Source organism: Heterodontus francisci, unplaced genomic scaffold (genome assembly GCF_036365525.1).
Source record: "Heterodontus francisci isolate sHetFra1 unplaced genomic scaffold, sHetFra1.hap1 HAP1_SCAFFOLD_484, whole genome shotgun sequence".
Taxonomy (NCBI): Eukaryota; Metazoa; Chordata; class Chondrichthyes; order Heterodontiformes; family Heterodontidae; genus Heterodontus; species Heterodontus francisci.
The window spans coordinates 112,601-130,827 of NW_027141664.1; the positions used below are offsets into that span (position 1 = coordinate 112,601).

The 18,227-nt window shown below is 44.8% G+C and overlaps 1 protein-coding gene across 1 annotated transcript in view; it reads right to left on the reverse strand.

Annotated features, from left to right (window-relative positions):
- Positions 1–18,227, reverse strand: part of LOC137364330 (dynein axonemal heavy chain 6-like) — a 1,069,890-nt gene that overhangs the window by 39,633 nt on the left and 1,012,030 nt on the right. Inside the window, exons 35-36 of the mRNA XM_068027612.1 lie at positions 15,845–16,002; positions 7,443–7,586 (exon numbers count right to left, since the gene is read on the reverse strand). Coding sequence (XP_067883713.1) covers positions 7,443–7,586; positions 15,845–16,002 — 302 coding nt within the window. The remainder of the gene's footprint in view (positions 1–7,442; positions 7,587–15,844; positions 16,003–18,227) is intronic.

Genomic DNA, 18,227 nt, shown 5'->3' on the forward strand with positions numbered 1-18,227 from the left:
CAGTAACTAACACAGTGCTTTCAAACATCAGTAACTAACACAGTGCTTTCAAACATCAGTAACTAACACACTGCTTTCAAACATCAGTAACTAACACATTGCTTTCAAACATCAGTAACTAACACAGTGCTTTCAAACATCAGTAACTAACACAGTGCTTTCAAACATCAGTAACTAACACATTGCTTTCAAACATCGGTAACTAACACACTGCTTTCAAACATCAGTAACTAACACACTGCTTTCAAACATCAGTAACTAACGCACTGCTTTCAAACATCAGTAACTAACACATTGCTTTCAAACATCAGTAACTAACACATTGCTTTCAAACATCAGTAACTAACACAGTGCTTTCAAACATCAGTAACTAACGCACTGCTTTCAAACATCAGTAACTAACACATTGCTTTCAAACATCAGTAACTAACACAGTGCTTTCAAACATCAGTAACTAACACAGTGCTTTCAAACATCAGTAACTAACACACTGCTTTCAAACATCAGTAACTAACACACTGCTTTCAAACATCAGTAACTAACACACTGCTTTCAAACATCAGTAACTAACACAGTGCTTTCAAACATCAGTAACTAACACAGTGCTTTCAAACATCAGTAACTAACACATTGCTTTCAAACATCAGTAACTAACACAGTGCTTTCAAACATCAGTAACTAACACACTGCTTTCAAACATCAGTAACTAACACAGTGCTTTCAAACATCAGTAACTAACGCACTGCTTTCAAACATCAGTAACTAACACACTGCTTTCAAACATCAGTAACTAACACACTGCTTTCAAACATCAGTAACTAACACAGTGCTTTCAAACATCAGTAACTAACGCACTGCTTTCAAACATCAGTAACTAACACACTGCTTTCAAACTTCAGTAACTAACACACTGCTTTCAAACATCAGTAACTAACACACTGCTTTCAAACATCAGTAACTAACACACTGCTTTCAAACATCAGTAACTAACACAGTGCTTTCAAACATCAGTAACTAACGCACTGCTTTCAAACATCAGTAACTAACACACTGCTTTCAAACTTCAGTAACTAACACACTGCTTTCAAACATCAGTAACTAACACAGTGCTTTCAAACATCAGTAACTAACACACTGCTTTCAAACATCAGTAACTAACACAGTGCTTTCAAACATCAGTAACTAACGCACTGCTTTCAAACATCAGTAACTAACACAGTGCTTTCAAACATCAGTAACTAACACACTGCTTTCAAACATCAGTAACTAACACACTGCTTTCAAACATCAGTAACTAACGCACTGCTTTCAAACATCAGTAACTAACACACTGCTTTCAAACTTCAGTAACTAACACACTGCTTTCAAACATCAGTAACTAACACACTGCTTTCAAACATCAGTAACTAACACAGTGCTTTCAAACATCAGTAACTAACGCACTGCTTTCAAACATCAGTAACTAACACACTGCTTTCAAACTTCAGTAACTAACACACTGCTTTCAAACATCAGTAACTAACACAGTGCTTTCAAACATCAGTAACTAACACACTGCTTTCAAACATCAGTAACTAACACACTGCTTTCAAACATCAGTAACTAACGCACTGCTTTCAAACATCAGTAACTAACACAGTGCTTTCAAACATCAGTAACTAACACACTGCTTTCAAACATCAGTAACGAACACATTGCTTTCAAATATCAGTAACTAACACACTGCTTTCAAACATCAGTAACTAACACACTGCTTTCAAACATCAGTAACTAACACAGTGCTTTCAAACATCAGTAACTAACACACTGCTTTCAAACATCAGTAACTAACACATTGCTTTCAAACATCAGTAACTAACACACTGCTTTCAAACATCAGTAACTAACACAGTGCTTTCAAACATCAGTAACTAACACAGTGCTTTCAAACATCAGTAACTAACACACTGCTTTCAAACATCAGTAACTAACGCACTGCTTTCAAACATCAGTAACTAACACAGTGCTTTCAAACATCAGTAACTAACACATTGCTTTCAAACATCAGTAACTAACGCACTGCTTTCAAACATTAGTAACTAACGCACTGCTCTCAAACATCAGTAACTAACGCACTGCTTTCAAACATCAGTAACTAACACAGTGCTTTCAAACATCAGTAACTAACACATTGCTTTCAAACATCAGTAACTAACACACTGCTTTCAAACATCAGTAACTAACACATTGCTTTCAAACATCAGTAACTAACACACTGCTTTCAAACATCAGTAACTAACACACTGCTTTCAAACATCAGTAACTAACACACTGCTTTCAAACATCAGTAACTAACACAGTGCTTTCAAACATCAGTAACTAACACATTGCTTTCAAACATCGGTAACTAACACACTGCTTTCAAACATCAGTAACTAACACACTGCTTTCAAACATCAGTAACTAACGCACTGCTTTCAAACATCAGTAACTAACGCATTGCTTTCAAACATCAGTAACTAACACATTGCTTTCAAACATCAGTAACTAACACAGTGCTTTCAAACATCAGTAACTAACGCACTGCTTTCAAACATCAGTAACTAACACATTGCTTTCAAACATCAGTAACTAACACAGTGCTTTCAAACATCAGTAACTAACACACTGCTTTCAAACATCAGTAACTAACACACTGCTTTCAAACATCAGTAACTAACACACTGCTTTCAAACATCAGTAACTAACACAGTGCTTTCAAACATCAGTAACTAACACAGTGCTTTCAAACATCAGTAACTAACACATTGCTTTCAAACATCAGTAACTAACACAGTGCTTTCAAACATCAGTAACTAACACACTGCTTTCAAACATCAGTAACTAACACAGTGCTTTCAAACATCAGTAACTAACGCACTGCTTTCAAACATCAGTAACTAACGCACTGCTTTCAAACATCAGTAACTAACACACTGCTTTCAAACATCAGTAACTAACACAGTGCTTTCAAACATCAGTAACTAACGCACTGCTTTCAAACATCAGTAACTAACACACTGCTTTCAAACTTCAGTAACTAACACACTGCTTTCAAACATCAGTAACTAACACACTGCTTTCAAACATCAGTAACTAACACACTGCTTTCAAACATCAGTAACTAACACAGTGCTTTCAAACATCAGTAACTAACACACTGCTTTCAAACTTCAGTAACTAACACACTGCTTTCAAACATCAGTAACTAACACAGTGCTTTCAAACATCAGTAACTAACACACTGCTTTCAAACATCAGTAACTAACACACTGCTTTCAAACTTCAGTAACTAACACACTGCTTTCAAACATCAGTAACTAACACAGTGCTTTCAAACATCAGTAACTAACACACTGCTTTCAAACATCAGTAACTAACACACTGCTTTCAAACATCAGTAACTAACACACTGCTTTCAAACATCAGTAACTAACACATTGCTTTCAAACATCAGTAACTAACACAGTGCTTTCAAACATCAGTAACTAACACACTGCTTTCAAACATCAGTAACTAACACACTGCTTTCAAACATCAGTAACTAACACACTGCTTTCAAACATCAGTAACTAACACAGTGCTTTCAAACATCAGTAACTAACACACTGCTTTCAAACATCAGTAACTAACACACTGCTTTCAAACATCAGTAACTAACACAGTGCTTTCAAACATCAGTAACTAACACACTGCTTTCAAACATCAGTAACTAACACACTGCTTTCAAACATCAGTAACTAACGCACTGCTTTCAAACATCAGTAACTAACACAGTGCTTTCAAACATCAGTAACTAACACACTGCTTTCAAACATCAGTAACGAACACATTGCTTTCAAATATCAGTAACTAACACACTGCTTTCAAACATCAGTAACTAACACACTGCTTTCAAACATCAGTAACTAACACAGTGCTTTCAAACATCAGTAACTAACACACTGCTTTCAAACATCAGTAACTAACACATTGCTTTCAAACATCAGTAACTAACACACTGCTTTCAAACATCAGTAACTAACACAGTGCTTTCAAACATCAGTAACTAACACAGTGCTTTCAAACATCAGTAACTAACACACTGCTTTCAAACATCAGTAACTAACGCACTGCTTTCAAACATCAGTAACTAACACAGTGCTTTCAAACATCAGTAACTAACACATTGCTTTCAAACATCAGTAACTAACGCACTGCTTTCAAACATCAGTAACTAACGCACTGCTCTCAAACATCAGTAACTAACGCACTGCTTTCAAACATCAGTAACTAACGCACTGCTTTCAAACATCAGTAACTAACACACTGCTTTCAAACATCAGTAACTAACACACTGCTTTCAAACATCAGTAACTAACACATTGCTTTCAAACATCAGTAACTAACACACTGCTTTCAAACATCAGTAACTAATACACTGCTTTCAAACATCAGTAACTAACACACTGCTTTCAAACATCAGTAACTAATACACTGCTTTCAAGCATCAGTAACTAACACATTGCTTTCAAACATCAGTAACTAATGCACTGCTTTCAAACATCAGTAACTAACACAGTGCTTTCAAACATCAGTAACTAACACATTGCTTTCAAACATCAGTAACTAACGCACTGCTTTCAAACATCAGTAACTAACGCACTGCTTTCAAACATCAGTAACTAACGCACTGCTTTCAAACATCAGTAACTAACGCACTGCTTTCAAACATCAGTAACTAACGCAGTGCTTTCAAACATCAGTAACTAACACAGTGCTTTCAAACATCAGTAACTAACACACTGCTTTCAAACATCAGTAACTAACACACTGCTTTCAAACATCAGTAACTAACACACTGCTTTCAAACATCAGTAACTAACACAGTGCTTTCAAACATCAGTAACTAACACATTGCTTTCAAACATCAGTAACTAACGCACTGCTTTCAAACATCAGTAACTAACACATTGCTTTCAAACATCAGTAACTAACGCACTGCTTTCAAACATCAGTAACTAACACATTGCTTTCAAACATCAGTAACTAACGCACTGCTTTCAAACATCAGTAACTAACACACTGCTTTCAAACATCAGTAACTAACACACTGCTTTCAAACATCAGTAACTAACACACTGCTTTCAAACATCAGTAACTAACACATTGCTTTCAAACATCAGTAACTAACACACTGCTTTCAAACATCAGTAACTAACACACTGCTTTCAAACATCAGTAACTAACACACTGCTTTCAAACATCAGTAACTAACACAGTGCTTTCAAACATCAGTAACTAACACAGTGCTTTCAAACATCAGTAACTAACACATTGCTTTCAAACATCAGTAACTAACACACTGCTTTCAAACATCAGTAACTAACACATTGCTTTCAAACATCAGTAACTAACACACTGCTTTCAAACATCAGTAACTAACACACTGCTTTCAAACATCAGTAACTAACACAGTGCTTTCAAACATCAGTAACTAACACATTGCTTTCAAACATCAGTAACTAACGCACTGCTTTCAAACATCAGTAACTAACGCACTGCTTTCAAACATCAGTAACTAACACAGTGCTTTCAAACATCAGTAACTAACACACTGCTTTCAAACATCAGTAACTAACACACTGCTTTCAAACATCAGTAACTAACACAGTGCTTTCAAACATCAGTAACTAATACACTGCTTTCAAACATCAGTAACTAACACAGTGCTTTCAAACATCAGTAACTAACACACTGCTTTCAAACATCAGTAACTAACACAGTGCTTTCAAACATCAGTAACTAATACACTGCTTTCAAACATCAGTAACTAATACACTGCTTTCAAACATCAGTAACTAACACAGTGCTTTCAAACATCAGTAACTAACACACTGCTTTCAAACATCAGTAACTAACACAGTGCTTTCAAACATCAGTAACTAACACATTGCTTTCAAACATCAGTAACTAACGCACTGCTTTCAAACATCAGTAACTAACGCACTGCTTTCAAACATCAGTAACTAACGCACTGCTTTCAAACATCAGTAACTAACACACTGCTTTCAAACATCAGTACCTAACTCGTAAATGCGAGAATTAGGTTAAAATAAGTAGTCATAAGGTCTTGAGACATCGGTTAATCTTAAATTTTTTTTAAATGTATTTTTTTAAAACAAATAGTTAATTTGTTGTTGTCTCAAGATACCTGCTTTGGTCTGTTTCATTCTGGGTTTACTGGCGTGTTTAACTTGGCTGTTTTCCGATTGGATGTGAAAGCTTAATAATATACTGTGACCTGTGGAGTAACGGGACTGAATTGACAGTGCGTTGCCCCTGCTGCAGTCGTAACGTATCCAATTGGGTGACTTGTCTGGGATCAGAATCAGATGAATTGGGGGGCTCGCATTTGGAATCATATTCATTGCTCGTCTCTGGGATAACATATAAATTGGGGTCTCGTGTCTGAGATCATATGAATTGGAAACTTGATTGTTGGGATCCAAATCTAACACCAATTACGATAACAAAAGGAACCAGGTTTCTTGTAAAATCAAGTACAGTCTATACCATCAGCAGAGTTTCTAGGTAAAAGAGTTGGTGGCAAAATTTGGTTCAGCATGGAAATCAGGTGCCAAAAAAGCAGTGATAATTGACCTAATAACCCAACATTTAAAATTAGGAGAAGACGAAGATTAGAAACAAGAAGGTAGTAAGTCAGAGAGTGATGCAATGGAATTGGCTAAAATTCAGTTACAGTTGAAGCAACAGAATCTTCAGCAGGAAACAGATAAAGAAATAGCAATCAGAAAACTTGAGGCTGGAAAAGAATTAAGAAAACTTGAACTTGAAAAAGTGGAAAGGCAGAAATGGAGGGAATTTAGGCTAAAAGAGATGGAATGAAGACAAAGGAGTGGCCTTTACTCCAGGGAAAATTCAGGTCAGGAAGAATCTGAATTCAAATCAAGACCCAGCGAAAAGCTGTTTAAATTTATACAGGCTCTACCTAAATTCACAGAGAGGGGCGTAGAGGCATTTTTTTTGTATCTGTTGAAAATGATGTTATAAGGTCTTTCGACAGAGGTTAATCTTACTTTTTTTTAAAATATTGTTTTTTTAAACAAATAGTTAATTTATTGTTGTTTAAAGATACCTGCTTTGGTCTGTTTCATTCTGGGGTTACGAGAGTGTTTAATTTGGCTGTTCTCTGATTGGGTGTGAAAGCTTAATAATACACTGTGACCTGTGGAGTGACGGGACTGAATTGACAGTGCGTTGCTCCCGCTGGGGTCGTAACACGACATTGGCAAGTCCTAAAGGTACCTTTCCTGAGACTTCCTCATACCAGCTGAGAGGAAATTACAATAACAAACAGGCTTCCATCAATAGGAATATAAAAACAAATATTAAACGATTGTTTAATTGAACATGGAACTCACCTGGACTGGTAGGAAGTGAATCGCAGGCATTTGATAGTATCTCTGGCCGAACATGGAATCCTTCAGGACCTGACTGGTGGGATCCAAACAAGCACCCTCCAAGTAAAAACCAAAGAGGAGAGCTCCGTCTTCCGGAGAAGTGTGCTGCCAGCAAACCAACATTTGAAGGTAATCAGATGGGTGGCGGAACAATCTCGTCCCCATCAGGACCCTGCCCAGTATAAACACCCCCTAATCATCACCCTGGGTATTTACCCCACTCTATCCCCATCAGGACCCTGCTCAGTATAAACACCCCCTGATCATCACACTGGGTATTTACCCCACTCTATCCCCATCAGGACCCTGCCCAGTATAAACACCCCCTGATCATCACACTGGGTATTTACCCCACTCTATCCCCATCAGGACCCTGCCCAGTATAAACACCCCCCAAAACATCACACTGGGTATTTACCCCACTCTATCCCCATCAGGACCCTGCCCAGTATAAACACCCCCTGAACATCACACTGGGTATTTACCCCACTCTATCCCCATCAGGACCCTGCTCAGTATAAACACCCCCTGATCACACTGGGTATTTACCCCACTCTATCCCCATCAGGACCCTGCCCAGTATAAACACCCCCTATCATCACACTGGGTATTTACCCCACTCTATCCCCATCAGGACCATGCCCAGTATAAACACCCCCTGATCATCACACTGGGTATTTACCCCACTCTATCCCCATCAGGACCCTGCTCTGTATAAACACCCCCTGATCATCACACTGGGTATTTACCCCACTCTATCCCCATCAGGACCCTGCTCTGTATAAACACCCCCTGATCATCACACTGGGTATTTACCCCACTCTATCCCCATCAGGATCCTGCCCAGTATAAACACCCCCTGATCATCACCCTGGGTATTTACCCCACTCTATCCCCATCAGGACCCTGCTCAGTATAAACACCCCCTGATCATCACACTGGGTATTTACCCCACTCTATCCCCATCAGGACCCTGCCCAGTATAAACACGCCCTATCATCACACTGGGTATTTACCCCACTCTATCCCCATCAGGACCATGCCCAGTATAAACACCCCCTGATCATCACACTGGGTATTTACCCCACTCTATCCCCATCAGGACCCTGCTCAGTATAAACACCCACTGATCATCACACTGGGTATTTACCCCACTCTATCCCCATCAGGACCCTGCTCTGTATAAACACCCACTGATCATCACACTGGGTATTTACCCCACTCTATCCCCATCAGGACCCTGCCCAGTATAAACACCCCCTGATCATCACACTGGGTATTTACCCCACTCTATCCCCATCAGGACCCTGCTCTGTATAAACACCCCCTGATCATCACACTGGGTATTTACCCCACTTTATCCCCATCAGGACCCTGCTCTGTATAAACACCCCCTGATCATCACACTGGGTATTTACCCCACTCTATCCCCATCAGGACCCTGCCCAGTATAAACACCCCCTGATCATCACACTGGGTATTTACCCCACTCTATCCCCATCAGGACCCTGCTCTGTATAAACACCCCCTGATCATCACACTGGGTATTTACCCCACTCTATCCCCATCAGGACCCTGCTCTGTATAAACACCCCCTGATCATCACCCTGGGTATTTACCCCACTCTATCCCCATCAGGACCCTGCTCTGTATAAACACCCCCTGATCATCACTCTGGGTATTTACCCCACTCTATCCCCATCAGGACCCTGCTCTGTATAAACACCCACTGATCATCACACTGGGTATTTACCCCACTCTATCCCCATCAGGACCCTGCTCTGTATAAACACCCCCTGATCATCACACTGGGTATTTACCCCACTCTATCCCCATCAGGACCCTGCTCAGTATAAACACCCCCTGATCATCACACTGGGTATTTACCCCACTCTATCCCCATCAGGACCCTGCCCAGTATAAACACCCCCTGATCATCACCCTCGGTATTTACCCCACTCTATCCCCATCAGGACCCTGCCCAGTATAAACACCCCCTGATCATCACACTGGGTATTTACCCCACTCTATCCCCATCAGGACCCTGCTCTGTATAAACACCCCCTGATCATCACACTGGGTATTTACCCCACTCTATCCCCATCAGGACCCTGCTCAGTATAAACACCCCCTGATCATCACACTGGGTATTTACCCCACTCTATCCCCATCAGGACCCTGCCCAGTATAAACACCCCCTGATCATCACACTGGGTATTTACCCCACTCTATCCCCATCAGGACCCTGCTCTGTATAAACACCCCCTGATCATCACACTGGGTATTTACCCCACTCTATCCCCATCAGGACCCTGCCCAGTATAAACACCCCCTGAACATCACACTGGGTATTTACCCCACTCTATCCCCATCAGGACCCTGCTCTGTATAAACACCCCCTGATCATCACACTGGGTATTTACCCCACTCTATCCCCATCAGGACCCTGCTCAGTATAAACACCCCCTGATCATCACCCTGGGTAATTACCCCACTCTATCCCCATCAGGACCCTGCCCAGTATAAACACCCCCTGATCATCACACTGGGTATTTACCCCACTCTATCCCCATCAGGACCCTGCCCAGTATAAACACCCCCTGATCATCACACTGGGTATTTACCCCACTCTATCCCCATCAGGACCCTGCTCAGTATAAACACCCCCTGATCATCACACTGGGTATTTACCCCACTCTATCCCCATCAGGACCCTGCTCAGTATAAACACCCCCTGATCATCACACTGGGTATTTACCCCACTCTATCCCCATCAGGACCCTGCTCAGTATAAACACCCCCTGATCATCACCCTCGGTATTTACCCCACTCTATCCCCATCAGGACCCTGCTCAGTATAAACACCCCCTGATCATCCCCCTGGGTATTTATCCCACTCTATCCCCATCAGGACCCTGCCCAGTATAAACACCCCCTGATCATCACCCTCGGTATTTACCCCACTTTATCCCCATCAGGACCCTGCTCTGTATAAACACCCCCTGATCATCACACTGGGTATTTACCCCACTCTATCCCCATCAGGACCCTGCCCAGTATAAACACCCCCTGATCATCACACTTGGTATTTACCCCACTCTATCCCCATCAGGACCCTGCCCAGTATAAACACCCACTGATCATCACACTGGGTATTTACCCCACTCTATCCCCATCAGGACCCTGCTCTGTATAAACACCCCCTGATCATCACACTGGGTATTTACCCCACTCTATCCCCATCAGGACCCTGCTCTGTATAAACACCCCCTGATCATCACACTGGGTATTTACCCCACTCTATCCCCATCAGGACCCTGCTCTGTATAAACACCCCCTGATCATCACACAGGGTATTTACCCCACTCTATCCCCATCAGGACCCTGCCCAGTATAAACACCCCCTGATCATCACACTGGGTATTTACCCCACTCTATCCCCATCAGGACCCTGCCCAGTATAAACACCCCCTGATCATCACACTGGGTATTTACCCCACTCTATCCCCATCAGGATCCTGCCCAGTATAAACACCCCCTGATCATCACACTGGGTATTTACCCCACTCTATCCCCATCAGGACCCTGCCCAGTATAAACACCCACTGATCATCACACTGGGTATTTACCCCACTCTATCCCCATCAGGACCCTGCTCAGTATAAACACCCCCTGATCATCACACTGGGTATTTACCCCACTCTATCCCCATCAGGACCCTGCTCTGTATAAACACCCCCTGATCATCACACTGGGTATTTACCCCACTCTATCCCCATCAGGACCCTGCTCAGTATAAACACCCCCTGATCATCACACTGGGTATTTACCCCACTCTATCCCCATCAGGACCCTGCTCTGTATAAACACCCCCTGATCATCACACTGGGTATTTACCCCACTCTATCCCCATCAGGACCCTGCTCAGTATAAACACCCCCTGATCATCACACTGGGTATTTACCCCACTCTATCCCCATCAGGACCCTGCTCTGTATAAACACCCCCTGATCATCACACTGGGTATTTACCCCACTCTATCCCCATCAGGACCCTGCTCTGTATAAACACCCCCTGATCATCACACTGGGTATTTACCCCACTCTATCCCCATCAGGACCCTGCTCAGTATAAACACCCCCTGATCATCACACTGGGTATTTACCCCACTCTATCCCCATCAGGACCCTGCTCTGTATAAACACCCCCTGATCATCACACTGGGTATTTACCCCACTCTATCCCCATCAGGACCCTGCTCTGTATAAACACCCCCTGATCATCACCCTGGGTATTTACCCCACTCTATCCCCATCAGGACCCTGCTCAGTATAAACACCCCCTGATCATCACACTGGGTATTTACCCCACTCTATCCCCATCAGGACCCTGCCCAGTATAAACACCCACTGATCATCACACTGGGTATTTACCCCACTCTATCCCCATCAGGACCCTGCTCTGTATAAACACCCCCTGATCATCACACTGGGTATTTACCCCACTCTATCCCCATCAGGACCCTGCCCAGTATAAACACCCCCTGATCATCACACTGGGTATTTACCCCACTCTATCCCCATCAGGACCCTGCTCTGTATAAACACCCCCTGATCATCACACTGGGTATTTACCCTACTCTATCCCCATCAGGACCCTGCTCTGTATAAACACCCCCTGATCATCACACTGGGTATTTACCCCACTCTATCCCCATCAGGACCCTGCTCTGTATAAACACCCCCTGATCATCACACTGGGTATTTACCCTACTCTATCCCCATCAGGACCCTGCTCTGTATAAACACCCCCTGATCATCACACTGGGTATTTACCCCACTCTATCCCCATCAGGACCCTGCTCTGTATAAACACCCCCTGATCATCACACTGGGTATTTACCCTACTCTATCCCCATCAGGACCCTGCTCTGTATAAACACCCCCTGATCATCACACTGGGTATTTACCCCACTCTATCCCCATCAGGACCCTGCTCTGTATAAACACCCCCTGATCATCACACTGGGTATTTACCCCACTCTATCCCCATCAGGACCCTGCCCAGTATAAACACCCCCTGATCATCACACTGGGTATTTACCCCACTTTATCCCCATCAGGACCCTGCTCTGTATAAACACCCACTGATCATCACACTGGGTATTTACCCCACTCTATCCCCATCAGGACCCTGCCCAGTATAAACACCCCCTGATCATCACACTGGGTATTTACCCTACTCTATCCCCATCAGGACCCTGCTCTGTATAAACACCCCCTGATCATCACACTGGGTATTTACCCCACTCTATCCCCATCAGGACCCTGCTCTGTATAAACACCCCCTGATCATCACACTGGGTATTTACCCCACTCTATCCCCATCAGGACCCTGCCCAGTATAAACACCCCCTGATCATCACACTGGGTATTTACCCCACTCTATCCCCATCAGGACCCTGCTCAGTATAAACACCCCCTGATCATCACACTGGGTATTTACCCTACTCTATCCCCATCAGGACCCTGCTCTGTATAAACACCCCCTGATCATCACACTGGGTATTTACCCTACTCTATCCCCATCAGGACCCTGCTCTGTATAAACACCCCCTGATCATCACACTGGGTATTTACCCCACTCTATCCCCATCAGGACCCTGCCCAGTATAAACACCCCCTGATCATCACACTGGGTATTTACCCCACTCTATCCCCATCAGGACCCTGCCCAGTATAAACACCCCCTGATCATCACCCTGGGTATTTACCCCACTCTATCCCCATCAGGACCCTGCTCTGTATAAACACCCCCTGATCATCACACTGGGTATTTACCCCACTCTATCCCCATCAGGACCCTGCCCAGTATAAACACCCCCTGATCATCACACTGGGTATTTACCCCACTCTATCTCCATCAGGACCCTGCCCAGTATAAACACCCACTGATCATCACACTGGGTATTTACCCCACTCTATCCCCATCAGGACCCTGCTCAGTATAAACACCCCCTGATCATCACACTGGGTATTTACCCTACTCTATCCCCATCAGGACCCTGCTCTGTATAAACACCCCCTGATCATCACACTGGGTATTTACCCCACTCTATCCCCATCAGGACCCTGCTCTGTATAAACACCCCCTGATCATCACACTGGGTATTTACCCCACTCTATCCCCATCAGGATCCTGCCCAGTATAAACACCCCCTGATCATCACACTGGGTATTTACCCCACTCTATCCCCATCAGGACCCTGCCCAGTATAAACACCCCCTGATCATCACACTGGGTATTTACCCCACTCTATCCCCATCAGGACCCTGCCCAGTATAAACACCCCCTGATCACACTGGGTATTTACCCCACTCTATCCCCATCAGGATCCTGCCCAGTATAAACACCCCCTGATCATCACACTGGGTATTTACCCCACTCTATCCCCATCAGGACCCTGCCCAGTATAAACACCCCCTGATCATCACACTGGGTATTTACCCCACTCTATCCCCATCAGGACCCTGCCCAGTATAAACACCCCCTGATCATCACACTGGGTATTTACCCCACTCTATCCCCATCAGGACCCTGCCCAGTATAAACACCCCCTGATCATCACACTGGGTATTTACCCCACTCTATCTCCATCAGGACCCTGCCCAGTATAAACACCCACTGATCATCACACTGGGTATTTACCCCACTCTATCTCCATCAGGACCCTGCCCAGTATAAACACCCCCTGATCATCACCCTGGGTATTTATCCCACTCTATCCCCATCAGGACCCTGCCCAGTATAAACACCCCCCGATCATCACACTGGGTATTTACCCCACTCTATCCCCATCAGGACCCTGCCCAGTATAAACACCCACTGATCATCACACAGGGTATTTACCCCACTCTATCCCCATCAGGACCCTGCCCAGTATAAACACCCACTGATCATCACACAGGGTATTTACCCCACTCTATCCCCATCAGGACCCTGCCCAGTATAAACACCCACTGATCATCACACTGGGTATTTACCCCACTCTATCCCCATCAGGACCCTGCTCAGTATAAACACACCCTGATCATCACACTGGGTATTTACCCCACTCTATCCCCATCAGGACCCTGCTCTGTTTAAACACCCCCTGATCATCACACTGGGTATTTACCCCACTCTATCCCCATCAGGACCCTGCTCTGTTTAAACACCCCCTGATCATCACACTGGGTATTTACCCCACTCTATCCCCATCAGGACCCTGCCCAGTATAAACACCCCCTGATCATCACACTGGGTATTTACCCTACTCTATCCCCATCAGGACCCTGCTCAGTATAAACACACCCTGATCATCACACTGGGTATTTACCCCACTCTATCCCCATCAGGACCCTGCTCTGTTTAAACACCCCCTGATCATCACACTGGGTATTTACCCCACTCTATCCCCATCAGGACCCTGCCCAGTATAAACACCCCCTGATCATCACACTGGGTATTTACCCTACTCTATCCCCATCAGGACCCTGCCCAGTATAAACACCCCCTGATCATCACCCTCGGTATTTACCCCACTCTATCCCCATCAGGACCCTGCCCAGTATAAACACCCCCTGATCATCACACTGGGTATTTACCCCACTCTATCCCCATCAGGACCCTGCCCAGTATAAACACCCCCTGATCATCACACTGGGTATTTACCCCACTCTATCCCCATCAGGACCCTGCCCAGTATAAACACCCCCTGATCATCACACTGGGTATTTACCCTACTCTATCCCCATCAGGACCCTGCTCTGTATAAACACCCCCTGATCATCACACTGGGTATTTACCCCACTCTATCCCCATCAGGACCCTGCCCAGTATAAACACCCCCCGATCATCCCCCTGGGTATTTACCCCACTCTATCCCCATCAGGACCCTGCCCAGTATAAACACCCCCTGATCATCACACTTGGTATTTACCCCACTCTATCCCCATCAGGACCCTGCCCAGTATAAACACCCCCTGATCATCACACTTGGTATTTACCCTACTCTATCCCCATCAGGACCCTGCCCAGTATAAACACCCCCTGATCATCACACTTGGTATTTACCCCACTCTATCCCCATCAGGACCCTGCCCAGTATAAACACCCCCTGATCATCACACTTGGTATTTACCCTACTCTATCCCCATCAGGACCCTGCCCAGTATAAACACCCCCTGATCATCACACTGGGTATTTACCCTACTCTATCCCCATCAGGACCCTGCTCAGTATAAACGCCCCACCCCCAATCATCACCCTTATCCCTTCTCCCGTCCCTGGTTCTTCCCCTAGTACAGCTAGCATGTACTCACCTTGAGGTCCTGCAGCCACATATTGGATTTGCGTTTGGAGATGTTTGTATATTCCTCGATTTCGTTGCTGGTGGGCTGAACTCGGAATTCAAAGGTAACTGAATCCACAGATATCCCATGTTTCCGGGCATGATTTTGTAACAGAGCTGTGAGAAAACCTGCAGTGGAGAATGGTTACCTGTCTCAACCCAGGCCAGTAGCTTCAATTCAGTAATAACTTGTATTTATTTAGCTTGTTCAACATATAAAATGTCCCAAGGTCCCAACAGGGCTTTTAGATTAAAACTGGCATGAGCCACATGAGGAAATATTGCGACGTTGACCAAAAATTTAGGATTTTATGGAGCGTCTTAAAAGAGGAATGGGAAGTAGCGAGGTGGAGAGATTTCGAGAGGGAATTTACGAGCTTGGGCCGAGGCAGTGGAAGGTGCTGCCACCAATGGTGGAGCGATTAAAACTGGCGAGCAGAAGAGGCCCGAATTAGATGAGCACAGATATCATGAGGGCTGGAGGAGATTACAGAGAGTGGGAGAGATTTGTGAACAAGGATGAGAATGTTAAAGAGCTTCCTTTCAATTAGAACATGTTGCTACAAACAGCCTCTGGGAGGAATACACCGTGGGCCGAAGGGCCTGTTTCTATGCTGTATGACTCGATGACGGAGTCTCATAAGCCAATGTACAGAGTTGATTTTATAGAATGTTTCTGAAAATAGCTGAGAAATGAGGACAGTGGCGGGGACAGTGACCATTTCAGCATGACATTGACAGGATGTTGAAATGGGCTGAAGCATGACGATGGAGATCAAAGTGCAGGAACGGGGAGTCATGAACTTTGGGAGGACAGTCTGCTATAAATGGCACTATTCTGAACAGAGAGACCATGGTGTTCCTGTACAGTCATCCTTAAAACTGTCAGGGCAAGTTGATAAGGTGGTGAAAAAAGGAGCTCGGTTTATAAAGAGGGGACGAGATTATCCAAGTGAAGAGATTATGTTAAAACAGTATAAATGACTGGTTAGGCCGAGGCTGGAGTACTGTAGACAGTTCTGGGCATCAGACTTCGGAAAAGATGGAAAGGGTACAGAGGAGCTTTACCAGAATATTACCAGGAATGAGGAGAGGTTGGAAAGTTAACACTGTTTGCACTGGAATAGAGCAGGTTAAAAGGTGAACTAATAGTTCAGTCCCCCAGAGACCAGTACAGGTGTTCAGTCCCCCAGAGACCAGTCCAGGTGTTCAGTCTCTGAGAGACCAGTCCAGGTGTTCAGTCTCTGAGAGACCAGAACAGGTGTTCAGTCCCATGAGAGACTAGTACAGGTGTTCAGTCCCTGAGAGACCAGTCCAGGTGTTCAGTCTCTGAGAGACCAGTCCAGGTGTTCAGTCTCTGAGAGACCAGAACAGGTGTTCAGTCCCTGAGAGACCAGAACAGGTGTTCAGTCCCAGAGAGACCAGAACAGGTGTTCAGTCCCTGAGAGACCCGTACAGGTGTTCAGTCCCCCAGAGACCAGAACAGGTGTTCAGTCCCATGAGAGACCAGTCCAGGTGTTCAGTCCCCCAGAGACCAGTACAGGTGTTCAGTCCCTGAGAGACCAGTCCAGGTGTTCAGTCCCTGAGAGACCAGAACAGGTGTTCAGTCCCAGAGAGACCAGAACAGGTGTTCAGTCCCTGAGAGACCAGGACAGGTGTTCAGTCCCCCAGAGACCAGTACAGGTGTTCAGTCCCAGAGAGACCAGTATAGGTGTTCAGTCCCAGAGAGACCAGTACAGGTGTTCTGTCTCCGAGAGACCAGGACAGGTGTTCAGTCCCTGAGAGACCAGGACAGGTGTTCAGTCCCTCAGAGACCAGTACAGGTGTTCAGTCCCTCAGAGACCAGTACAGGTGTTCTGTCCCAGAGAGACCAGTACAGGTGTTCAGTCCCAGAGAGACCAGTACAGGTGTTCAGTCCCAGAGAGACCAGTACAGGTGTTCTGTCTCCGAGAGACCAGGACAGGTGTTCAGTCCCTGAGAGACCAGGACAGGTGTTCAGTCCCTCAGAGACCAGTACAGGTGTTCAGTCCCTCAGAGACCAGTACAGGTGTTCTGTCCCAGAGAGAACAGGACAGGTGTTCAGTCCCAGAGAGACCAGTACAGGTGTTCAGTCCCAGAGAGACCAGTACAGGTGTTCAGTCCCTGAGAGACCAGTACCGGTGTTCTCTCCCAGAGAGACCAGTACCGGTGTTCTCTCCCAGAGAGACCAGTACAGGTGTTCAGTCCCTGAGAGGCCAGTCCAGGTGTTCAGTCCCTCAGAGACCAGTACAGGTGTTCAGTCCCTGAGAGACCAGTACAGGTGTTCAGTCCCTAAGAGACCAGTACCGGTGTTCTCTCCCAGAGAGACCAGTACA